The sequence below is a fragment of the Leucopleurus acutus genome, assembly GCF_964270905.1.
Source record: "Leucopleurus acutus genome assembly, chromosome: 14".
In the NCBI taxonomy this organism is placed as follows: domain Eukaryota; kingdom Metazoa; phylum Chordata; class Mammalia; order Artiodactyla; family Delphinidae; genus Leucopleurus; species Leucopleurus acutus.
The window spans coordinates 65,210,169-65,237,194 of NC_139156.1; the positions used below are offsets into that span (position 1 = coordinate 65,210,169).

Genomic DNA, 27,026 nt, shown 5'->3' on the forward strand with positions numbered 1-27,026 from the left:
GAAAAAGCAAGATCTTTTTTGACCCACTTCTTACAGTATTGGAAATAAAAACAAAAACAAACAAATGGGACCTAATGAAACTTAAAAGCTTTTGCACGGCAAAGGAAACTATAAACAAAACCAAAAGACAACCCTCCGAATGGGAGAAAATATTTGTAAACAAATCACCGGACAAGGGATTAACCTCCAAAATATATAAACAGCTCATGCAGCTCAATATTAAAAAAACAAACAACCCAATCCAAAAATGGGCAGAAGACCTAAATAGACATTTCACCAAAGAAGACATATAGATGGCCAAGAAGCACATGAGAAGCTGCTCAACATCACTAATCATTAGAGAAATGCAAATGAAAACTACAATGAGGTATCACCTCACACCAGTTAGAATATGCATCATCAGAAACTCTACAAACAACAAATGCTGGAGAGGGTGTGGAGAAAAGGGAACCCTATTGCACTGTTGGTGGGAATGTAAATTGATACAACCACTATGGAGAACAGTATGGAGGTTCCTTAAAAAACTAAAAATAGAATTACCATATGACCCAGCAATCCCACTACTGGTCATATACCCAGAGAAAACCATAATCCAAAAAGACACATGCACCCCAGTGTTCATTGCAGCACTATTTACAATAGCCAGGACATGGAAGCAACCTAAATGCCCCTCGACAGATCAATGGATAAAGAAATTGTGGTACATATATACAATGGAATATCACCCAGCCATAAAAAGGAACGAATTTGGGTCACTTGTATAGACATGGATGGATCTAGAGACTGTCATACAGAATGAAGTCAGAAAGAGAAAAACAAATATCGTATATTAATGCATATATGTGGAACCTAGAAAAATGGTACAGATGAACCAGTTTGCAGGGCACAAATTGAGACACAGATGTAGAGAACAAACGTATGGACACCAAGGGGGGAAAGCAGCGGGGTGGTGGTGGTGGTGGTGTGATGAATTGGGCAATTGGGATTGACATGTTTACACTGAAGTGTATAAAATTGATGACTAATAAGATGTATAAAATTGATGACTAATAAGATGTATAAAATTGATGACTAATAAGATGTATAAGTGTGTAAAATTGATGACTAATAAGAACCTGTAGCAAGGTGAATATCACATTGCTACACTGAATTTTGAAAATAAATAAGTAAATAAATAAATTGGTATGGATGGATGCTAACTTGTTTGGCATTGTCTCTTAAAGTGGAAATGCGTACACTCTATGACCCAATAATTTCACTCTCAGACATATACCCTGAAGAGATTCTTGCATATAAGCATGAGGAGATATATAGAAAATATTTATGGCAGATTAGTTGTAATAGCCCCAAACTAGAAATAGAAAAGTGTTTGATAGTAGAACGGAGAATTAATTTGCTTTATATTTATATAATGGAAAAAGCTAACAAAATGAATGACATATTTACATATGATAACCTGGATGAATCTTAGAAGTATAATGTTGACTAAAGAGCCAGGCATAGAGTTGGCTGCTTTTATAAATTTCAGAAACAGATGAAACCAAGCTATAATGTTTAGAACTGCATATATATACAGTACAATTATAAAGGAAAAGAAAGATATAGGGATGTGTAAGTCATGGCAATATTTCTCTTTCTCAAATCAGGTGTTGTTGTGATGGTTTTAAAACTATATGTTCTGTTTTTATTTTGTTTTATTCCACTATATAAAGTCTTAAAAGAAGAAAATATCCTATCCATTCATCTCTAATATTTTTTCTCAGTATTTAAAATTCATATCTAAATGTATTTTGTTAAGTCACTGTGAGAAATTATAGGATTAATTATAGAAACTATACTATAATATGATTAATTATAAGAACAACTGCCCTCATCTTTTATGATTTCCAATTAGAAGATAATGCCTTGTTACATAAATCTTTTCCCAAACCAGTAGAAGGGCAATAGAAAACCTGGTTTATCTGGTCCTAGAAAATTTAAAATAATGAGAAGTACACAGTATATATTTTCTCTTTCCATGAAATGCAAGAAAGTTGTTGATATTATTTAACAGAACAGCTTGAGATATTTTATTAAATTTTCTTCTGATACCTTTGTATTTGTTAGACTGTGGACTTTAAATTAAAAGCAAACCAAACACGATTATCCCACAGATTGAAATTGAGTGTTGACTTCATTTTTCCTGAGATGATAGCTTATTCACTCATATGATGTGGTCATATAAGTTTAGTGTATTGAATATTCAAGAGATTTATTAGTTTGAACCTAGAATATATTACTAAAAATAAGATAGGTATTTTTTTTCTAAAAAGCAACCCCAATTTATATATATTAAAATGCTCCTCTGGCTTGGTTTTTGAATTACATACTCACAAAATCCTTGAAATAGAAAATGGACCAAAGTGACGTTTGCAGTCTCAGCAACTCAAACCTTGCTTGAAACGATTAGTTATCCTTTTCCACATCCCTAATACAGGGTCTTCTCAAGCATTAGAAAATGTTTAACATCAAGTCTTGAGTAAAGATTTCCTGCCTATAGTAGAGGAGAAGGGATTTTATAGGTTAATAAACTAAAGAAGGAGAAGGAAATTTACTAGGAGGTTGGTCATTTACTGGGAAGCTGGCCATCCTGTATCTTTCATGGTTAGCATATTAAAATATTTAATACCAAAAGGGACATTATAGCAGATGAAACCTTGGGTCAATTTTCTGTGTGAAGTAAACCCTAAAGTATCATTAAGTCTTTTGCATTAATTTGTTTCAAAGTCTGAAGCAGTAAATAAAACTACTGATGGAGCTGGTAAATAGAATAGGTTTTTCATTTAGCTCAAAAGTGGATAGAATAAAATTAAAATGCTGAAGAACAAATACATATCTCTAAAAGGTTTAGCTAAATTTTGAATAAGGATAATTCAAAATTTTTCATTGATTCCCTTATTTCACCATGAGAAGAAACTTTTTAAATCCTCTTATAGTTGCAAATTGAATGTTGTTACATGCTGCTCATAGCTTCTCTCATAATTGAAATGAGCTTGTGAGATAAACAGAGATGCTGAATAGAAATATTCTGAATAACTCTAATAGAGCTTTACTCCTCCCATCTTAAGAAATGTAAGTCATTTGTGTTTTTTTTTAAGAAACAAAAATAAATTTAAAAATAAAAAATTTCTTGTAATTCTTCTACCAGAAACAATAGAGTGATACTTTGGTGTACATCCTTTTTAGATTATTCAGTAATAGGTAGGTATCTCTACACATCAAACCAAACTGTATCATGCTCCTATTGTTAGTCTTTTCTTTCACTTAAGATGCTTTGAACGCTTCTCCATGTTATTAAATCTTGTCCTGCAATGTAACTCTTTGTGGCTGTATAGTATTTCATTAAAAAGCTGTATTACAATTTACTTAACCCATCTCCATTTTGGTCATTTATTATGTACTATTTATTTATTAAACACTACTGTGGTGTTGTTAAGTTAAATTCCTATATACATCTTTGGTTATTTCATTAGAGTACATTTCTAAAAGTGAATTGCTATCTCAAAGTCTGCACATTTACAATTTTTAAAATATGCATTGCAAAATACTCTTCACACATAGAAATAGGAGTTTCTTAAATGAGTCTATAGCAGCCATTTGATAATCTGCCTCTCTTAAGCGTTGTAAAGTTAGAATCCACTGAGTAGCAAGGGAAAGAATAAAAAATCCTCTCCCCTAAGGATGAGCATGTGTTTTACAACCTAACAGTTTATCCATTAAAAAAAAAAAAAAAAAGTCTTGACTTTGTACAATGTCAACATCACTTTTAAGTCTTAGAATCACAGAATACTGAAGGAAACATATGTTATGGAGGAAAGATGACTTCTGTAGAAGGACATTGTGCCTAATGATATGTTAGAATTTTTTCATGGGTTAATAGAAGACTGAGTGAGAGGTACATTCACTGTAAAAACATTTTTATAATATATGTAGGTATCTTAGATACAGGGAAGAAATTTACAACCAATCAGGACTTGATAGAAAAAAAACTTACTGGAATTCTAATACACTAACATTTTTGCAAGGTATCTCAAAGTAGAAATACAGAATAAAAACACCAAGGAGATGCCAAATTGGTGTGATTAAATTTGAGGAAGTAGTTGTACTTTTGGAAGATTGAGCAGAAATGAAAGAGATCAGATTCTTTTGTGATAAATATGCTATAGATTTAAAAGGAAATAATTCAAGCCACCCCTGTATGGTGATGAGATTTGGACAGGAAATAATAACAAGAGGAACCTGAGCATTACTGTAGATTGTCTACTGAAATTGTTGGATTGATTTTTTAACAAATGGGTTAAAAATGTTGGTAATTATTAAGATTTGTTTGAGAATAAAATCCCCAGAATGGGTTAGCGTATGCCATAAATATGGAATGTAGGTCTAATTGTTATACTTTGATTAAAAAAAAAAATTGGATATGGAAAAGATCCAGGTCAAATTAAGGAAAATTAGAAGAATTTGTATATGAGGATCATCCATTTGAAAAGATAAAGCCTGAGAGGGCATAATTTCTAATTTCACACAGTTTTGGAAGGTACATAAAAGGTGAACACAGACTTATCAATTTATAAACTAGAACTTGGAATGTAGCTCTGTTCGTCGATCAACATCCACCTAGACCCAAGTCTGGCTCTTCCAAATTCCAGATAACCTTAGATGAGGTAGTTTTGTCTCTATCGCTTTTTTTGTTTTGTTTTTTTAAGACTTGCTTTAAAAGTAAAATACACCTAAAGATACTGCTATTCATGCTCACCTTCAGTAATTTATGTGAAAAATGGCTCAACCTCTTTTTTTTTTTTTTTTTTGCGGTACGCGGGCCTCTCACTGTTGTGGCCTCTCCCGTCGTGGAGCACAGGCTCCGGACGCGCAGGCTCAGCGGCCATGGCTCGCGGGCCCAGCCGCTGCGCGGCGTGTGTGATCTTCCCAGACCAGGGCACGAACCCTTGTCCCCTGCATCGGCAGGCGGACGGACTCTCAACCACTGCGTCACCAGGGAAGCCCTCAACTTCCATTTTTGCAATTTAGAACATCTGTACTAATGACTTTTGATCTGGGTTTTGTCCCAAAAACCATTTTTATTTTTTATGTCCAAAGCATAAGATACCTGTGGCATATCTCTCTCAATCAGTGGTCAAGTGATTCTTTTTCTTGCATTGTATCTTTTTCTCCTGATCTCAGAAATGACCATTTAACTTTCTGGTTTGATCTCCTCTAAACCGTAAGCTACCAAAGTGAATTTCATGTACAACAAATAACCTGTATTTCAAGTGAGAACATTCCAAAAGTACCAGCCACCTAGTCCTTTTGTTTTGGTGATGCTACTCACAAACAGACAGAAAGTAAATTTTATTTACACAGGTACCTCACATTTAAGTTTTCTAGATAATATTCTGTCATCCCAAACAGATCATACATTCTAGTTCAGGGATCATGGCTTGCATTTGTATGTGTTTAAACCAGTAAAGATTTAATGTCTGTTTTTGTTATTGGTATTTGTGATGATAGTGGTTCTTTTTTGGTGTGTGTGATGTTAACAAATAGAGATAAAAGGAGAGATTGTTAAAATGAAATGAAAATGGGTTAATCCATTTTCTGAGTTAGTTAAGAAAGGGAAGGAAATATTTATTAAACATTAACCAGGAACTGTTGTAGTTACTTTACCTAAGTAATTTTAATCCTTTACATTAGTGCTTTGAAATATTTCATGTGCCTATGAATAACCTGAGGGTCTTGTTAAAATGCAGGTTCTCTTTCAGTAGGTGTGATATGGGACCTGAGATTCTGTATGTCTAACAATGCAGGTGATATTACTGATGGTGGTAGTTGCCCTATGACACTTTGAGCGACAATGTTTTACACAGTTCTATGAGGTAGTGTAATATAATGATAGTTCCAATGATGATAACAGTAGTAGTTTAGCATATATCATCTTGCTGGAACAAAAGTTCTGTAGGTTGGTAAGACACATCTAGTAAGCGAACAAAGAAAACTGCTAAGTTGTGGAATAATAAAATAATCGAGCTACGAGAAAAAGAAAAACATAATGAAAGAAGGTTAAACCTGAAGAGTAAAGTGTATTAACGATCTCTAACAATGCTCCTTTCCTACTCAGCTAAACTCTAGCTAGGATGGATTTTGTTTATATTAAGACAGAAAACATTTATATTTTCTTTCAATCCACAGTACCTCCTGTCATCAGAATGCTTAAAATCAGCAGTTTTCTTCATGTTTTCAGTGGTTAGCCTACCTGGTACAAGTGACCTTTTGATAACTATTTAAAAGGTTTATCAGTAAAGTTTCAAATGCCTGATTCAGGAAAGTCATGTTACTGCTCTAGAACCACTCAGGTTGAACCTTCCGAAAAGCAAGCACTTTCCTTTTGGTTATGTTGATTGCAACACTGCCCCATTCTTAAACTTTACCGCAGGAAGGGCTGTTCAAGCTCAAAGTCGATACTTCCAAAGTCACTAAATATTTCAGCTCTAAACACAGCAGATTTATAAGAACTAAGCTCTGGAAACATCTTCCCAGAAATAGCAAGGCTGCTCTGCAAAGTCCAATAAGGCTAATTACCCTATCAACGCTAAGGCCATTACCTTGAAAGTGTTTGAATAGGGACTTCTGCCAACTTTTCTAACAAAAGATATTGCTTTGACCTCTGATCTGAGCTGCCCTAGTCTACCCAGTGTAAGAATTAAAATGTTGTGTTGCTACAGAGTAGCCAGGGAGGAACTGATCGCCTTAATGCAATGAGACCATGGGTGTGGTCCTCCCCATAGGGGATAATCTGTAAGAAAGAGTGTGTTATCTCATGTAAAGTCAATATCTATGATTGACTTCCTGAGAAGGTGGTTATTACTCCTTGCCCTGGTAGTGGTGGGCATGGGGGCTTTGTGATATGCACTGAGGGCTGACTTACATCTTTTACTCTTTCCAGTACAGTGAAAGGATCTTAGAGAAACACCTGAGAAGATGGTGTTCCATTTTTTTTTTTTCCTGCTTTGAAGAGTATATTAACCCTTTTTGCTGATTTTAATAACATCGTAGTGAAGACCCCATTCTTAAAGGGAAATGAAAGGGGCCACGAAAGTTTGCCTTGAGTTTATCTCACGTAATGGTAGATAAACTAAGAAAAGTCTTACTTTCAGTGGTAGATTTTCCGAAGTTAATGAATGAAACCATTGTATGGGCTGTGTTCTGTGTTACCATCTGTTTTGTCTTTGCATTCAAAAATACTGAACCTTGAATATAAGTGAAATTCCTGCCCTCTGACAGAAAGGTGTAGTCTGGTCTTTGTCACTGTGGCCCCAGTCCTATTGTTCCTTACTGTTGTGCATCATTAGTTTCTGTGAATTAAGTTAATGATCAGGTTTCCTCCAGGAACAGATTGCTATATATTCTCATGTGTTACAAACTTGTTTTTACAACCATTTGTCAAATTGAAGAAACCCCTCACATTATTTGAAAAGTGAAAACAATTTCTATGAAAGAAAAAAAAAAATCTACTAAATTCAACTGAATGAGCCATCCATAGTTTTAAATTTTATGTAAGTCTTTCTTTGGTAAAAATTGTTTTCCACATAAAATGCTTCGCTTGTAATTTAATGTTGGGCTTTTGCAACTTAAAATTTTTCTCCCCCAAATGGTATCTTCCATATTTTTTTTATTTCCATCACCGGAACCACCATTAACTGAGTAACTCAAGCCAGACACTTGGGAACTCTCCTTGACTCCTTCTTAATTCTCATCCCTCACATTCATCTGGTCATAATTCTGTGAATTTTGCATGTAAATTATCCCTCGAATCTTGCTTCCACTGCAGCTACAGCCTCAGCTGACTATGAAGAAATGTAGACCACTCCCTCCCTTTCCTCACCAGGAGGGATGCAAATGAGGCTAGAAAATGGAAGGAAACATGTCTTTTATGTCAAGAAAACTCAGTCATCATAGAACTGATGCTTGGCCTGCATCATGGAGAGCATCCAGTTCTTCCCAAAATGCATTACGTGAAATGACATTAGCATGTCAGATAGACCCTGCTAGCTGCTAAAAGCCATTGTAGGTTTGTCACCTATATTTCCCCAGAGAGAATTACCTCCTGTTCATAGTCTGTGTCCTACTACTCAATCTAATTTACATAGGTCCAACTCCCAGGAAGCAGTAGTACTTTATTCCTGAGTTCTATACATAGCCCAGTGTATTCAAGTCTGTAATTAAAAACCACAACTGTATTTATCTTTTACTATGCATGTTACGGCTCAAGCCTGCTGAGCACAGAATAAATAGCACTTTAAAATTAAGAATTTCAAGTCTGCATTCAACAAAGAGGGGCTATTTTCCAGTGTATAGTATCATTGTATCTTCCTAGGGAAATATCTGTCAACCAACTCATTTGCAGCTGAGAATTCAGATTGTTTGTTTTACTTGAGAAGCATACTTTACAAACAATTCAGATTGTTTGTTTGTTTTACTGACAAAGAGAGTTCTCCTGAATGTAGGCCATTGCTTCTTCAATGTGTGGTTATTACAATAAGTAGTGCATCACTGTGGTATTTCACATGCACCAGTGAATATGCTTCAGCAATTAAGGACTCCAGGTCCCGGAGAGTGAAATAAACATCCAGAACTTTTACAATCTATTGTGACCTAGAAGTAGTCTTCTCCAATATAGTAGTAAATTTTAAACAATAATGTTTATAATTATTTGTTGGGGAAACAAGACATTTTTTCTTCCATTTCCAGAATGAAAATGACTTTCTCCTCCAACTCTCACTCTTAATATCTTAAAAAACCAGGAATTTGAGGGGGCATGATAATACCTTAAGTTTATATAGTTTATTTATGTTTTCAAATCACTCCTAATGTACTTTACTATTTATTGATCATTCTAAATAATTCTATAGGCTAGATATTATATTCCAAATTTGACAGATTAAAGAAAAAAGATACAAAGATTGAGTTGCCCAAACTATACACAACACTTCTAATCTGAGAAAGGCAACTCTAATTCATTCTCAGGGAATTTCTCTCTCTCTCTGTCTCTCAAGAAGAATTTTATAAAATAGTAGCCGAGAAAAATTCAGTATTATTCCCTTTTATTGGTAGCATCTGACTTTTTTCTTTTTAATTATAGTTGATTTACAGTATTATATTAGTTTCCGGTGTACAGTAAAGTGATTCAATATTTTATAGACTATACTCCATTTAAAGTTATTATAAAATAATGGCTGTGTTTCCCTGTGCTATATAATATATGCTTGTTGCTTATATATTTTATACATAATAATTTATGTCTCTCAATCCCATATCCCTCTTTTGCCCCTCCCCTCTTTCCTTTTTCCTGGTGTACACTAGTTTGTTTTCTATATCTGTAAGTCTGTTTCTGTTTTGTGATGTACATTTGTTTGTTTTATTTTTTTTAGATTCCACAGATAAGTGATAACGTACAGTATTTGTCTTTGTGTGACTTATTTCACTAAGCAGAATGCTTTCTAGATCCATCCAAGTTGTTGCAAATGGCAGAATTTCATTATTTTTTTATGGCTAAGTAATATTCTGTGATATATAATATATATATATATATAATATTCTGTGATATATATAATAGAATATTGTATATATATTTTTTATATATATATATATATATATATATCACATCTTCTTTAGTCACTTACCTGCTGATGGACACTTGGGTTACTTCCATAACTTGGTGTTGCAAATAATGCTGCTATGAATATTTGGGTGCTTGTGTCTTTTAGAGTTAATATTTTCATGTTTTTCAAATATATACCAGGAGTGGAATTGCTGGGTCATATGGTAATTCTATTTTTAGTTTTCTGAGGAACCTCCATAATGTTTTCCATAGTGACCACACCAATTTACATTCCCACCAACAGCGTACAAAGGTCCCCTTTTCTCCACTTCCTCTCCAGCATTTGTTATCTGTGATCTTTTTGGTGACAGCCATTGACACGTGTGAGGTGATGTCTCATTGTGGTTTTGATTTGCATTTCTCTAATAATTAGCAATATTGAGCATCTTTTCATGTGCCTGTTAACCATCCCTGTTATGTCTTCTTTGGGAAAATGTATATACACACATATATATATATATATAAAATTGTAGGTACTAGTATAAGAGTTTCTTGTAGGGATGGACTAATTCACTTGGGAAAAGGCTTTATTAAATGTGTAGACCTGCCAAGTAGAAAGAACCATAGCCTGGAGCCCTGGTTATATGAGAAGGGGATTCTATTTGACGCTCTCCACACTCCCTGGGGAGATAACGTTAAAACATTAAAATTCCTGCTTTTCAGTAAAATGAGGGATGTGGATCATACATTTATCAAATGAACTCAAAAGTTCACTTTAATGAACATCACATTACCTAGTGAGATAAACACTCAAGAGGAAAAGGACATTGTTTTATGAGACTATATCACAAGAAACCTGACCTAGATTTGATAAAGCTATCCTGAGGAAGTGATTCTTGATATGAGCTCTATTAGATGAATTAGAGTTAGCTAGGAAAAGGTAGAAAGTTAGGGGGGCTGATGGTAAATGATGCTAGGGAAATAAACAGGTGTCAAATATTTCAGGGCTTTAGGCCAAGTGAAGTACTTTTGCATTTATCCTAAGATTAAAAAGGAAAATGGGAGCTTCGTGAGATTTGTAATTTGGAAATATTAATCTGTAGAGAGTGGCTGGGACCAGGGTTAAAGCTACCTCAGTTGTCCCATTGGCAGATCATGGTACCATAGAGTAGGTTTGTGGATGTGGACATAGTAGCCAAGAAGCCAAAATGCTAGGTCAAGGACATTAAGGTAATTTATCTTCTAGGAACCCATTAAAGGGAGGAAGAGTGAGAACAAAAGCAATGAGAAAAGGAGCGAGACCAAGTCATCCTTGACTATTTTAACCCAATTTATACCCTATACCCTATGTATATATCTTTTTAATATATCTTGGAAGCTCAGGGAAAATACTGCTTTACACGATCTGGGTTTTATATACCTGTTAGCCTTTACTAAATATTTGTGCATGGCTTTTCTCCCTTAACACCGTTAAAATATTTTCGGGGTTTGTCCTGTCTAATGTTTCTTTACTTTAGATACATAGTAGATAAAGAGCAAATATTTTTTGACAATTAAAAAAGTTAAATCTCCTAATGTTGCATGAACTTGTTTTAGTTCACGGTTTTTGATAAGACCAAGTTGAATCTTCAGAAACTCCAAATATATGGAGAGAATGTCCAATCCCAAGAATTCAGACATTGCAAATATATGCTGTTTTTCATTTAAAATTTTGCCAACTTCTTAGTATAAAACACATTTTGGCAATTAATGAATAGCTTGCATTTTGCCTTTATGTTTATATGGAATTGGATGGTGCATTAAAAGGAACTTTGTAGTTGTTTCTGACATAGAATTCCTTTTTTAAAAAAAGGGAATTTATTAATTTAGCAAAGATGTCAAATTTATTTTTAATTCCTCCACTTGAACCCCAATGATTTGGAAGATAGTAGATATTTCCTCATCTCCAAATTCAAAACTTATTAGATACCTAAGTGGCAGATTATATTGGATCCAAAAATGTCTGTTGTTTCTGTTTTTTCATCATTAGAAATTAAAGTATTTCCCATTACCTTAAGCTGTAATTTACGATATTGTTTTCAGAATTTTTTTTTCTTTTTTAAAGCAAATTTTCTCTTATTTTAGTTTTATATTACAGGTAAATCTCAACAGTATACTGTTTCTGTAGATTCAGTTTTCCTTAAATTCATATTTGTTTAACTGAGGGATATTTTTATAATTAGCATATGAAAATGATTGTTGAGCCTATCAGAACTGTAAATTCTGTATGTCTGTGTGTTTGTATATATAGTGTTTAAATTACCGAAGTATTCTTTGTATTTTTTCCCAAACTATCTGCATTGAGGCAAACATTCATAAAATGTCTAACACTGTGCCGGGTGAGTATTAGTCGTTTTATTTAGTTAACCTAATTAAATTCTGCCAACAACCTTTGTAATAAGCATTTTTTTTCTAACCATTACAGATAAGGAATTGAGGCTCAGAATAGGAAATTTGTCTGAAATCACACAAAACTAATAAGTAATAGAGCTGGATTAAAATGTGGGATTATACCCCAAATTCCAACTTAATTTGTCTATAAAACATACTTACTGTTAGATAATTCATTTGATGTTCTATTCCTCCCTCACTTACCTATTGCATTTAATAGGTTGTCCTGTCTTAATAATTAGTATAGAAGACAGGATAATAGTAGTTTGATTTTCATGTAAATAATCGCCTTTTACAGACCTTCTAGGGAGCATTACATTTTCCATAACCTAAATAGTCCTAGGTTGAATTTTTCTCCTTTTCTCTAGCAGTATGGATTAAGAGATATGAACGTTTATACTAGAATAAATATAAAAGAAATGTATAGACTTTCATAGAATGCCATATACTCCCAGAAATCAGCTTCGCCCCCGTCCCTTTTTAAAAATTACTTTTCACCCCTGGAGTGGGTTATCTCAGTTTTTTTATGTGTATCCAAAGTCAAGTGAAAGCCTCATGAGATGATTCATGTGAGTAATCCTATCATGCGTGGATCATCTCTTCTTGGAATAAGGAGATTACAACATTGTTAGGCCAAAGTTGAATGCAATCTAATTGTTTATAAACCTGTGAGGGTGCATGACAGGTTATATCTCCTCACCACCACTCCTCCCCAACCTCAAAATGCTTTTATCATTTAACAAAAGATGTGACTGTGGAGATTCTTGATGACAGATATCACATGGCTTAGTTTTAAAATGTAATGACAGTTTCCCATAAATGAAAGAAGACAAAAAGAAAAGGTTATCAAAACTAAGGAAATGTGGAAAAACCAACATAGAAAGTGAGAAACATTTGGTACTAGAATACTATTTCAGCAACTAAGAAAAGAATGCACAAAATTAGAGCATTGAATTTGATGTCATTACCATGGTTGCTACAATTCCAAAATAATTAGTGTTACCAGTTTAAGTGGATGTCATATAAATTCCCCTCACATACTAGCTTAGATGTATTTGAGGTATCATATATCTAGTTATTTTAATTTTCTCTACATGCCATGACACTGAGGTAATCAGACCTATAGGTACTTACACATAACTCATCTTTTTAATCCACAAAGTGCTTTTGTTATATTAACTAAGATGTTTAAGATTATTTATATCAATGCCAATATTGAAATATCTCTGAGGAAAATTAAATTACGTGGACTTATTTTCACTTTTAAAGTAACTGTTTTCAGGAATCTTTTAAGAGGAGTATATACATCAGTTGATAGCATTAAATCTGCATGTTCAAATCCGAAGGAACTTGAGTGGGATGAGCTAATTCAAACACTGCCCCCTACCCCAGTGCAGACTTACCTATAACTCCTGGGAAAACGAGTCCTGGGAGAGTTAATATGACTCTTTTGTGTACATAAAATAGTTTGAAGCAAAGTAAAACTCTAATTTAAGCCTCTTGTTTTACAATCTAGAGCTCTCTCTATAACTTTGCACAAATTATTCAATCTCTTCGTGTCTCCATTTTCTTACCAGTAAAATGGGAATACTGGTAGGACCTTCCTCTTTGGATTGAAAACATTAATTCAAATGAACTACCTAGAAACTGTTCCTGGAACACTGAAGTGGAGAAATTGGAACCTTTGTGTATTGCTAGTTGGACTGTAAAATGGTACAGCCACTGTGGAAAACAGTATGACATTTCCTCAAAAATTGAATTTAGAATTACCACATGACCCAGAAATTTCATTTGTGGTATATAAATGAAACATTTGAAAGCCAGGACTTGATGAGATATTTGTACACCAGTGTTCATAGGAGCATTATTCACAGTAGCCAGAAGGTGGAAACAACCTAAATATCCACCAACAGATAAATGAACGAGCAGAATATATGTACGTATAACGGAATATTATTCAGCTTTGAAAAGAAATAAAATTTTGACCCATGCTGCAACAGAGATGGACCTTGAAAACATTATTCTACGTGAAAAAGCCACACACAAAATGTCAAATATTGTATGATTCCACTTCTACGAGGTACCTAGAATAGTCAAATTTGTAGAGACAGGAAGTAGAATGGTGGTTACCATGGCTGAAGGGGGGAGAGAATAAGAAGTTTTTGTTTGATAGGTATACAGTTTCATTTGGGGAGGATGAAAAAGTTCTGGAGGGCTTCCCTGGTGGCGCAGTGGTTGAGGGTCTGCCTGCCGATGCAGGGGACGCGGGTTCGTGCCCTGATCCGGGAGGATCCCACATGCCGCGGAGCGGCTGGGCCCGTGAGCCATGGCTGTTGAGCCTGCGCGGCCGGAACCTGTGCCCCGCAACGGGAGAGGCCCGCGTACCGCAAAAAAAAAAAAAAAAAAAGTTCTGGAGGTGAATGGTGATAATTGTTGCGTAATAATGTAAATGTATTTTATGCCACAGAATTTTAAACTTATAAATGGGTAAAATGGTCAAATTTATGTTATATGCATTTTAGCACACGCACACTCACCATTTTTTTCCCCCACACCAGGCATTGTAATGTTTTCTTCAGCGAGGCCCCTTTGGTTTTCAGGATCATAGACGCACTCTCGGTGTCCTAAATTATTGTAGAAATAATACAGGAGACACTAAGATGTGGCAGTGAGAATGAACTTGGGTCAGAGTCATGGCTTTTCCACTTAATAACTGGACGGTCTTGTCTGAAAAATGGGGATGGTAATACCTCACTGAGTTGTAAAAATTAGGTGAGTTAGTATAGAGAAAGTGCTTGGAACAGTGTTTGGCATAGAGCAGAGGCTTTGAGTATTAGTATTTATTATTATTGCTGTTATTTTTTCTGTGGACTGTTAACCCCAAATACGAAGCTCTCAAAAAGAGTCAACTCCCAGCTCTTTTTCTTCTGAGTATTTTCTCTCTGTTGGTGCCTTTGACTCTCTTTACATATTTTCTCCATTTTCCTTTCAATCCACTGGCTTATTTTACTCTATGCTCATTCTTTTCTTTACATAATAACTTCAAACTCACAGTTTCTTTTTCCTTTCAACTTTGGTTTGTTCTACTCCCTCATGGCCTTAACCCCATCAACCCCTCTGGTTCTGATTTTACTAGATGGCTTCTCTCTATATATATATATATTTTTTTTTTCATCTTTCATTTCCATTGCTAACTAACTCTTTCTCTGTAAGTTCTAGTTCAAATTTTCAAGAGAGATTTGACCAGCTCAACCTTTTACATCATGCCCATGACCAATCACTGGTCAGCCTACAGATTGGATGTCCTTGAAGTGGGTGCCAGCCTATGATCTCAGCAGTTTTGAAGAGGGAAAAATGTGATACCAAACATGGCTCCCTATGGAGCTAAGAGTAGACTAGGAGTAGAAAAAGGTGTTTTAGGGACGGTTTATGAATATGGCAGTAACTATGATTAACATGCTTAGTATAGAAGCAAAGATGAACAAAACACAGCCCCTCCTATAAACAGGCTCATATGGAGCAGATGTGTATAAACAATCATGCAATATGATAACTACTATTTAGTTATATGGACAAAGTACTTTTAAAACACCAAAGACAATTCAGGTTCCTGGGTATAAGGAAAGGACCAGGTTTCACAGTATGCAATGACATTTCAACAGGTTTGTTGAAGAAATGTTTCCTCAGAAGGACCAGAGCAGGGAAAGGGATGGAGCAATGGTGTTGAAGCAGATTCAGTTGTAAGAACAAAGTCATGGAGGTGTGAAGATACATCATGTGGTCAGAAAATGGAGCTGAAGACAGGATGGCTGGAACGTAGGCTAAAATGAGGGAGATTGTTACAGCAGACTGAAAATGGAGGTAAGGGCTAGCCTGTGGAGGCTTTTAGACTGTGAATTGGTGAAAAGGAATTTGGATTTTATCTTCAGTCAACTAGGATTCTGTCAAAGGTTATCAGGCATGGTGGGACAGGATCCCTTGTGCATTCGAAAAATACATGTGTTTGTAGCAAGGAGAATGGCCTGGAGCAAATAGGGACTGAAATTAGGAAACTATTTGGAAGGCTCTCAAAGTAGTCCTATTAAGATATAGTAAGTTCTTAAAGATACTATTTCAAAGTTGAACTAATTAGGTGATTCTCAGGGTCAAGGGTGATTCTGACATGTACACACCTCAGCCATAATCTAAAGAAAGATGCCTCAGAAAGCAACATCATTCGCTTCAGATTTAAGTCATCTTTATTACACATGAAGAGGATTTAAGAATGGTTCCCTCCCCACCTCTAGATATGTAGCTAAAATGTTAGGAGTATGACTCTGGGATGAAGATTTCTTCTGCCTTAAAGAGGGTTTGCACATCTTCTGAGTTTTGTCTGCTTTTAGATTTAAGCTAAATATCAGGAGAGTCAAGGAGGATACATTTTCTTATAGTGTGCATTGTTGAATCAGTAAATTGGATCAGCTGCAGAACTGGAAGTTTTCTTACAAAATATAGCCTGCCTTATATTCATGATTCCATATCTCCCCTGAGGGAGCTGCACAAGTATTTTAACACTATGCACAGAGTGTGAAGGCATAACTGTACACAACCACATGTGTACAGTTGTTCAACTGCAGGGCAATGAAACACCAGAGACCAGAGCCTCTGCAGTGTCCACAAACGTACATTGTAAGTTAATAGGTTAATAAAACTGTAAAACTAAAGTCCAGAATACTGAGGAGTTGTTATTTCTAAAGGTAATGTGTGTTTCCTTAAAATTCAATGTGTTCCTCTTTCATAAAAAAGAAATGAGAATATCAACATAATATTTTCAAGCAACTAATTTTTCTCCTTCTGTACCTCCAATAATTTGTTGAAAGTCATGTATGTAAGGTGCAGCCTTTAGGTTACTGAGTAGAAAAAAAATTATTGTTGCCATTATATTTTGGTGAAATCTGAATTTTGTATCCAGTATTCTGCTACACCAATTATTCCTGTTTTCCAAATTCAAAAGCCATTTTTAGTCCTCATTATTCTTGACATTTCTATGGCATTTGACCCTTTGAAAAGATTTTCTTCCTCGTCTTGACTCTTCAGTACCTTACTTTTCTACCTCCCCAACGATTCCTTCTCTCATCTTTATCACTTCCACTGTATCCTTTCCTCATACATACTGGTACTTTATATTGGAATGCGAAGGTGAGTTCTTTCCTCCTTTTCCCTTGTCTTCTCTGATTTTCTTACAACTTTATTACTGTCTCCTCCCCTTCAGGAGGTGAGGTTTAGGCTCTACCTTGCTTCTAGGTCATCATCATTATTATCACATGTTATTGCCTCTTCCTAAATGGGTATCACCTTATACTAATTTCCACTTATTTCTCAGATTTTATTCCTTTGAAACACCTTTCCTTATGGAGCTGAATACCTCTCCCATGTGTTATAAGTCATCTTCTGCTTGCCTTTACAATAACCCCTACATTATAGCACTTACATATTGCAGTCGTTCTCAAACTGGGAGCCCCAGACCAGTAGCATCACTATCACCTGGGAATTGGTTAGACGTGCACATTCTCAGGCTCCAAAGCACATTAACTGAGTCAGAAACTCTAGAGCACAGCTCAGGAATCTGTTTCAACAAGCCATCCAAGGGGATTCTGACAGAGGCTAACGTTTGAGAATCACCGGTATGTTGCAGTTGCCTGGCTTTTGGCTTATTCCCCTTCTAGATTATGGGCTGTTTTAGAAATTATGATGGAATCTTCTTCATTTTGATGTCTTTAGTATTCCATGTAGAATCTGATGGCACTAATTTGTTTCAACGCATGAACAAGCAAATGAGTAAATGACAACTTTTTTATGAACTCCGATTTCACATCTGTGATTGGCCACTATGTAATTTGCAGGGAGAGACAAGAGTCACTTCAGAGCCAACCTCTGTGTTAGGAAAGTTGACATCTAATACCCTTCATCAACAGTGTCCTCCAAAACAGTTTCACACATCTCCTTCTACAACCCTGACTGTTTAACTCTCTGATCTCTCATTTTCTATCAATACTATAATCATTCTCTTCATTAATCATGGAAAATCCTTAGCAATCACTTCCTTTAGAGAATAGCTTCATTTATTCTGAGTATACGACTAAAACATATTCACTGTAGAAAATCTGAAAAATTCAGTTACACACACAAAATCAAATAAAAAGCACTGGAAATTCCACCACTCTGAGAGAACCATTGTTATTTGTAGTATGGATTTATCTAACTTTTAGTTCTAGCATATTTGCTAGAAGCGACATTCTATGAAGCTTGATGTGTTTTGTAATCTGCTGTTAACTACACTTTGGTGGATATATTTCCATGTCTTTAAGCATTGTTTCTCACAGATGTGTTAATGTCTGCATGATATTTTTGGCAATAATTGACCTATCCACATCCTCCTTTAAATTATTGTAAGTCCTGTCAAAACTTTTTCAGTACGTCCACCACTGCAGTCCAAACTCCTTCTTATTCCTGTAACCAATTACAGTAGCCTTGTTTGCCAAATAAAATTTTCTATAGTGTAGTTCTGAGCAGATCACTCAAAAGTTTAAATGATGCTCCAGTACCTTCCAAATAAGGTCACAGTCCTGAGCAAGACGATCAAGGACTCCTTATGCATAGCCAGGGTCTAGGTGAGCCTGCTCACCATTCTCATAGCATTTAGCCTGCTTTCTCACTTTTTGAATATTGCTACTTCTCTGTTCCACAATACGTTCTCACCCATGATGTCCACTTCAGTGTGAGGCCTTGCTAAAACTGCAGACTTCCTACCCTCACCACCATTCCACCCCTATCCCCCTTCTCTGCTCTGTTTCTCTCCTTATTTCTTATAACCATCGAAGAGACCATGTATATATTTTACTTATTTAACTTGCTATTTGCCTGCCTCCCCTAACTGGAATATAAGCTCCATGAAGAAAATGATTTTTGCTTGTGTCTTGTTCACTGCCATATCCCTAAAATCGAGAACAGTGCTTGATACGTTAAAAAAAAAAAAACACTCAGAATATATTTGAAATACTGAATGATGAGTGAATGCACAAATGAATGAATGAATTAATTAACAGGGAATATCTACTGGTAAAAATTTTCAAGTCCTCAAGGAAGTGAAGCTTTTATTCCCGTGATTTGCATGTAATGGGCATTCACCACATAGTTGTGCAATGTGAATCCAAGTGACCAGTTAAATGTAAGCATTTCCTGGCTTTTCAAATAAATCATCTTTTCCCCGCCCCCTTTAATATAGTTATATCTCTTCATTTTCCTGCACCTTTTTCACAGCCTTTTGTTAGAACTTCTGCTGGAGGTGATCTCTACTTTCTAAAGACCGTCTATCATTTTTGTAATTATGGCATGTATTGCATCCCGAACTGAGCTGGAGTTATATGGTGTCCTTCCCATTGAGTAGTATGCAAGCTTCTTATAGGCAGATACCAATTATCTTTGTATCTCTTACAGTTCTTAGTGCATTGATGCTCAACAAACAGTTCTAAAATTAACTAAATTATTACCAAAAATAAAATTAAACTATTAGCAAAAGCAAAGAAGGAGTTACACATGAGGGCATAAACATATCTAATTTTTTTTTAAAAAAGAATACCTGTCACAGGCACAATGGTAACTATTCTGAAAGAAATCACTATGTGAACGTTCTACATCTTTACAGATTATTAATGCTGCACTTGCTTTGGCTGCAAGACCCAAAAGTCAAGTGGTCAAAAAAACCATGGAAATGTACAGATGCACGTGGGAGAATCATATCCATGTCCTCACTGAAGCTGTAGATGACATTACAAGCATTGATGACTTCCTTGCTGTATCTGGTATGGTTTTATCTTTTAATTTCTATATTTGCTCTTGTAATTTTATGAAATACCTCCGTTTTTCTTTCTAAAGATTGCTTTGGCTCTTCGGGGTCTTTTGTGTTTCCATACAAATTGTAATAGGATGATACTGAATGTAATGAATTTTATGAAATATTATGAGACTTTTTTCTAGTGATAGCCTTTCTGAAGCAAAGTGCTGCTACATATGATCTACCCTAGGATAATGAGCCTCATGCCTTGTAATCCATACACCTCAACAAGTTACACTCTCTAAAAGAAATTCCTATTCATGGGCAAAGCATGATTGAAAATAGCATGTGGAAAATTTAGGCATTTCCTGGCTTTACAAGTAAATCATCATTCCCCCCTCCTTTTAATATAGTTATATCTCTTCATTTTCCTGCACTTTTTTCCCAACCAGATTTTTCTCTACTCAGAAAAAAAAAATGTATATTACTGGGAAAACTCTTCATTGATTTGAGATATAATATACACTTCAACTACCACTATATGTATTTGAATAGTGGTGATCTAAAGAATAAAATAAACAAGACTAAACATCTAACTACATCAATAACAGACAGGCTTGAGATTCCACGTCAAATTCAGATAATTCTCTCATCATATATTAGAATAGCATCCCACAAGATTGTGAAATTACTCTCATAAAGCTATATTCTCAGAAGCATAACTCAGGTTTTGATTATACTGTTGTAACAGCAAATAACTAAATATTTTTTAATTTTTTTATTCTCTTAAAAATTAAGCCTCTCACTAAAATAAATTACATATTTTTTTCTGAGAGAGAGATTTTCTTGGAATGTGATGATTCTTTTTATAAAATGCAATTTCTTATGAGTTTCTAACATCATTTTATCTTTTTTAAAGTTTCCTGATTGTATTTTATCTACCTTATCAATTTAATTACTTTCATATATGTATGCTTTCTCATTGTGAACAATATCTTGAAACCTGGTGTATTTTCATAATATACTAATGAAAAGGAAATATGTGCTAATTAACTACTTTAGATTGTTTTATTCCTTTAGAGCTAAAACTTTGAAAATAATAGAAAATGAACAGGAGAAATATTAAAATCCCTTGATAACACTATTCAGAAATAACAACTACTAATATGTGATTTATTTCCAACCAGCATATATATGTGTGTGTGTGTGTGTGTGTGTGTGTGTGTGTGTGTGTTTTCAAATAATTGTGTAATTATGTATTGCCTTTTTACAGGTAATAGTTGGCTGAATTTTCCCACATTGTTATATTTTCTTCAAAAAAATCATTCATTTATCTTTTCTTTCATGAGCATTTAGATAAATTTTAACTACTATAAGCAATGCTCTGTTAAGCATATTTCTGTCTGTTTGCTATCCTCTTAGTATAGACTTTGCAGTGTGAATCCAATCAACATCTCATGTTGGGTCAGTCTTTTGTAATTTAGTTGTTAAATGCCAGGTTCTGATTTTTAGTTGGTTCTTTTGGTTACAAGGCAAACCTACTCACGCTAGTCGCTGTAGAGGCAGTTTATTGTAATTAAGCTGATGGCAGAATAGGGAGAATCTCCTGAACGTGTAAGAATAGAAGCCGTAACTGGCCAGGCCTTGTGTGATTAGAACTGTGGGGAGCTTGGGATCTAAGCAACTCTGTGGGTCCTCAGAGCAGAAGCTCCTATTTTCCTTTCAGTGCTGGATTAACCTGAGTCTGTTACTTTCTGTGAAAAACCATAGTACTTAAGAGCCTGCATGTAACAGAAAACTCATATGAAAGTTGCTTAAATCACAAAAACCTTTAATTATCTCATGTAACTAGATGTTTAAGATAGTTGATTCTAGACTTACTGGCCCTAGCACACCAGAGGACTTGGATAGGAATAGTCCCTGTATGTGGGGAGGAGTATCTTATCACTAACATTTTTTGGAATTGCCAGTACAGGGTAATAATAAAAAGTGGATTCATATTTAATGTGTTTCATTATTGTTTTTAAATTCTCTACAAACAGTGCACTCCACTATTTTCTATACCTGGTGTGGACTGTTCTCACTTTCCTGCCCTTTGATTGCCAGTTTGGTTGTGGTTTGAGGTTATTAATGACCTATGTAGGCATCTCTGGATTTCTATTTACCTTCCCTCATTTTACATCTCAAAGTGCTACACAATATCACTTAAAGCAGGAAGGCAAGGTGGCTTGTTGGCTTTAACTTATCAAGGAGGAAGTCTTTCCCAGATGCTTTCCATCAGATTTTCTCTAATCATAAGTCAGAACTTGGTCCTGTACCTACTTCTGGACCAATTGATGGCAAAAGGAAATGGGGTTTCCATGATGGGCTTAGAGTGCTGGTAAATGGTTAACAACTGACTCAAGCCAGAGAGAGTAGTAGTACTAATTTGCAGCACTTGCTGATTTCTGTGACATAAATACTCCCACACGGGTGAGTTTCCAGCTGCCACTGCGATATCTTTGAACTCTGCATTGGGAAGAGATGCATACAAATAGCTCTTGTGAGCCTATTTTTATGTTAGGTATAAGCTTATCCTAACAGACCACTGGGCTTAGACCAGTCACAATTCAACCTTTCTGACTAGTCACTTACTATACAAACAAAATCAGAGGTTTTATCAGCAGAAACAAAGTGGAAATGGCTAGAGAAAAAAATGTGTTTGCCCCGAACACTTAGTGGCGTCCACTGCTTTCTCAAGTTTCTGTGTCTTTGTAAACTTTCCCTGTGAGAGTTTAGCATGAGCTCCAGTGATGTTTCTTGTTACATGATAACTTTTGAACATCTGTTCCCAGAGATAATGGCTTCTCCTCTCTAAATCTTCCTAGTCAAATAAATGAGAAAGAATCTAGCTGCTCTATAATTATGTTTAGTACTGAGCCAGAAGTCCTAAGTCCAAGATCACAGACCAGCCAATGGATGGGTTACCTTTCTTCCGATGGCTAATCTTGGTGACAATCTGGCAGCTTTTGTGTGGGACAGATTTTCTTTTTCTCATCGTCATCATCAGTGATGGACGACTTCTCTGGTACTACTTTGCAATGATCTTTTAGAATATGCTGTTCGTATTCACAGACTTTGCTTCCTCTGTTTTGCCAGGTAGAATGACTGACAGGTTAGTTCATAGGATATCATAATTATGAATTACCTTGAGAATATTATGTTTTCCATTTTTTTTATAGACATTTCATCTTTTTCTTGGACTTTCTTCCAGTAGTTGATAGCAATGCTCAATTATTTTGATCTTTTTTATAAGAAAAAGAATAGGGGTCCTGAAAAGATTTTTACTTCCTCCTGAGTCAGTTGTAAAAAGTTGGATTTGATGATGTTGGATTCTCAGAACATCATCTCTCCACATTAAAATATAAACAAAAATTAAACCCTAAAATCAGTGAGAAAAGATTCTTGGACTTTATTACTTTATTGTCATTAGCAAAGGTAGGGATCACAGTAGTAAAATGTTTGCCCTATATAATGTTTTAACATGATCAGATCATCCAATATTGACTAGTAGCTCTTGGAATAATGACATTTTTAATACCAAATGTCTTTTATTTATTTCATTTCTAAACATAGAAATATCATTATTTTAAAATAATGATTTTAAAATTATATGTTTATATAATCACCAGTTTCTCATGATACAGAAGTCGAAATACCAATTTTCAAAAGCCATTTTTGTTTCCTGCTATACATAGAAAATTCCAAACATAAGTGCAATCAGTCCTTTTTTAAAAATCATAAGGAATATAGTTATCTCACGAATGTATTATATATTTTAAAATTTTTATGTGTAAAAATAAAATGAAACAGTAAACCAAACCCCCTTCCAAAAGCAAAGTGTTTGTTTGGCAAACTAAGTTCTCTGACATTCAGGTGTCCAAAAGAGCCTCTTTTTATTAATTTATTTTAGTTATTTTTTTGCTGTGTTGGGTCTTCGTTTCTGTGTGAGAGCTTTCTCTAGTTGTGGCAAGAGGGGGCCACTCTTCATCGCGGTGCGCGGGCCTCTCACTATCGCGGCCTCTCTTGTTGCAGAGCACAGGCTCCAGACGCGCAGGCTCAGTAGTTGTGGCTCACGGGCCCAGTTGCTCTGCGGCATGTGGGATCCTCCCAGACCAGGGCTTGAACCCGTGTCCCCCTGCATTGGCAGGCAGATTCTCAACCACTGCGCCACCAGGGAAGCCCAAGAGCCTCTTTTTAGTTTAATGTTATTTATGTAATACTGTCATTGTCATCTTACAGGTAATTAGAAAAAGTCTTCAAAATGCATTGGTCCCCAAACTTTCTGTCTTATCACTGACTACAGGGCTTATCCCCTCACCATTCACAGTGCTTTCTGTCACTCTCTGAAAACACATATAACAAAACACCTGTCAGAAAGTAGCTGGTCTAAAGATTCTTTGACCACATCAACGTCTCTCTTTTGTATAGACAGAAGATGTGTCCATGTGATAAGATTTGAGAAACTCCATCTTTCCAGCCTGCCATGGTTCCTGAAATTCCGAGTATTAGTTATCTGTGTGAGAGTAAAAAAAATATTTAAGATCTCTGTCTAAGATACAAATTTGAAAGAGGAAGCATATTAACGCATGAATCATCTTTTTGAACTATTGCATTAATTGACTCATAGTGAGCTATAATCCCAAGGAATTGAATTTAGAAGAAGTAAACTTTGATAGAAGAGGGGATGCCTTGGACCTATTTAACAATTACTAAGAACTGATTAAGTGTGAGGGTTTGTGAAGATATGACCTTTGTTTCACTTAGTCTTTCATTCATTCATTAAATATTTATTGCATAATTTTAAATGCTAAACCCTCCAAAAGGTACTGGAGATTAAATAATGAGTAAAAATTAGTACAAAGGATAACTTTATGAGAGTTATGACAATGGAGATTATTGGAGAGAGGGGACCACATGAGCAATGGAGGAAGCAACTGACAATGGTTTGGAATTTTTTAAAAGACAGATTGACCACTTATTGATTAGAATTAGCACTGCTCTTCCTTTATTGTAAAAGGTTTTCTCATTTTAAAGGTAACATCATATTGATTCTTTGTGAATTATAGTATTGGAGGATGCTTAAAGATTTTCTTTATTCCATGTCCTACATTTCTTTTTAATGTCCATGTCCATTGCTATCACTCTAGTTCAAGCCACTATCTCTTAGTTGAATTATCATGTAATCTTTTTAATTGAACCTCCTGCTTCCAAAGTTTTGCTTGAAGGTTCTCAATAGGTATTTGCTGAATGAAAAAAAAAAAAAAAAAAAGTATTTATCCCCCTTCTCAATTCTGCAAGATTAATTCGGGGGATTTACGTCTTATGCTTCCATTAGAGGTGTTCAGCCTTGGAATGAATATTTTTAAAAATATTCAAATAATGAAAAATAACTTTAAGCATTAATCATCACAATGTTCTGTGACCTTGACTTAGTGACACAAGTGTAACTCTGATACTGCCATCAAAAATGCACTAACAAAGTCCTTTGTGTTCATGAAATTGTAGTGAATGTGATCTATGGCTTCTGTGAAGGAAAATGAAAATAGAATCATTTGACAAATGAAAATGAAAATAGAATCATTTGACAAATGAAAATAGATTTTCTTTTTCTTCATAAGTTAATAATAAATACATAATAGTAGCAAGATACAAATGTTAATTGCACACAAACTAAGCACTATTAAATCTCATACAATGTTTATGGGTTAGGTGTTGGGGTAAAAAAATGACCCATAGTACATATCTATGCAAAGATAAATTATATAATTATAACCAATTATCATCATACATTCTCTTATGTATCTCTTCAACATATACCTGTTTGAAATTTTAATTGATTAAAGGCATCAAGGCATGAGATCTATTCTTTTAAAGTTGATATTTGAAATCATATTCTACAAAAATGAATTTTTTTTTTTTTTTTTTTTTTTTTTTTTGCGGTACGTGGGCTTCTCAGTGTTGTGGCCTCTCCCGTTGCGGAGCGCAGGCTCCGGACGCACAGGCTCAGCGGCTATGGCTCACGGGCCCAGCCGCTCCATGGCATGTGGGATCTTCCCGGACCGGGGCATGAACCCGCGTCCCCTGCATCGGCAGGCGGACTCCCAACCACTGTGCCATCAGGGAAGCCCTACAAAAATGAATTTCGATAAAAGTGTATTGAATATCAACTATGTACAAGGCAGTATGCTGGGAAGTGGAGGAGGATGCAAAGAAGAAAAACGCACAATGTTTGCTTCCAGGGAACTCAAATGTGTGCAGTTAATGCTGCTGGAGCGTCAGGGTATTGAGGGGAGCATTGTTAAGGAGATACTGGTTGAACTGAATTATTGAAATATCATTTTTTTTACATGTTTAAATGAGTGGGAGATGGTCTTTTTATGGACTTTAAGTTTGCTAGAGTATGTTAGAAAATGAGACAGTGTGAGGGATATAGAAACACTGAAGGAAAGGAACAAAAAATAAGTAAAAACTCTCCATAAGGAATGATTCTGGGTTAGTATATGTACTTGCCATATACTATACTGGAATAGTCTTTAATAAATCTGCTATGCTGGACTGTCTTTGATAAATTCCTGAATTTTTTTGTATGTTCCACTGCACTTAGAAACATTAAGAGATTATTTTTTTTCCAGGGGAATAGATGACAATTATGAATTATATATAGAGTCTTCCAAGTTGCTACATAGCTTCCAAAATAGAGATGAATACTCAAATTATGCATAATAGAATTTTAAGAGTAAATCTGGTTTGGACCAAAAGTTCTTGGTATGTTTCAATATCAAATCAGCCCAGTATTTCCCTGAGGGACACATTCTATTAGCAATGCTTAGGTTATCTGTAGTTCCAAGACAGTGGTGACCCCTCAGTCTACATCTAACACTGATGTAGTGGCGTGAACCACCAAGTCAAATACTGAAAGAGAGAAAAGCATGTGAAAGTGCATGGTGGGTTTGAGGGACAGCAAGTTGGCCAGTATTACAGGAACAGAGGGTACATCTGGATTGGTACTGGACTCAGAAAGTCAACAGATAACACTATATAAAGGCCTGAGCATTTTTAAGAAAATATAAGCTGTCTAAAATTTTAAATGGTCGTGTCATCAATACT

At 35.2% G+C, this 27,026-nt stretch overlaps 1 protein-coding gene across 1 annotated transcript in view; it reads left to right on the top strand.

The window, feature by feature from the left end:
• Positions 1-27,026, top strand: part of CTNNA3 (catenin alpha 3) — a 1,620,647-nt gene that overhangs the window by 1,119,571 nt on the left and 474,050 nt on the right. Inside the window, exon 11 of the mRNA XM_082854158.1 lies at positions 19,749-19,905. Within this exon, the coding sequence (XP_082710284.1) occupies positions 19,749-19,905 (157 nt within the window). The remainder of the gene's footprint in view (positions 1-19,748; positions 19,906-27,026) is intronic.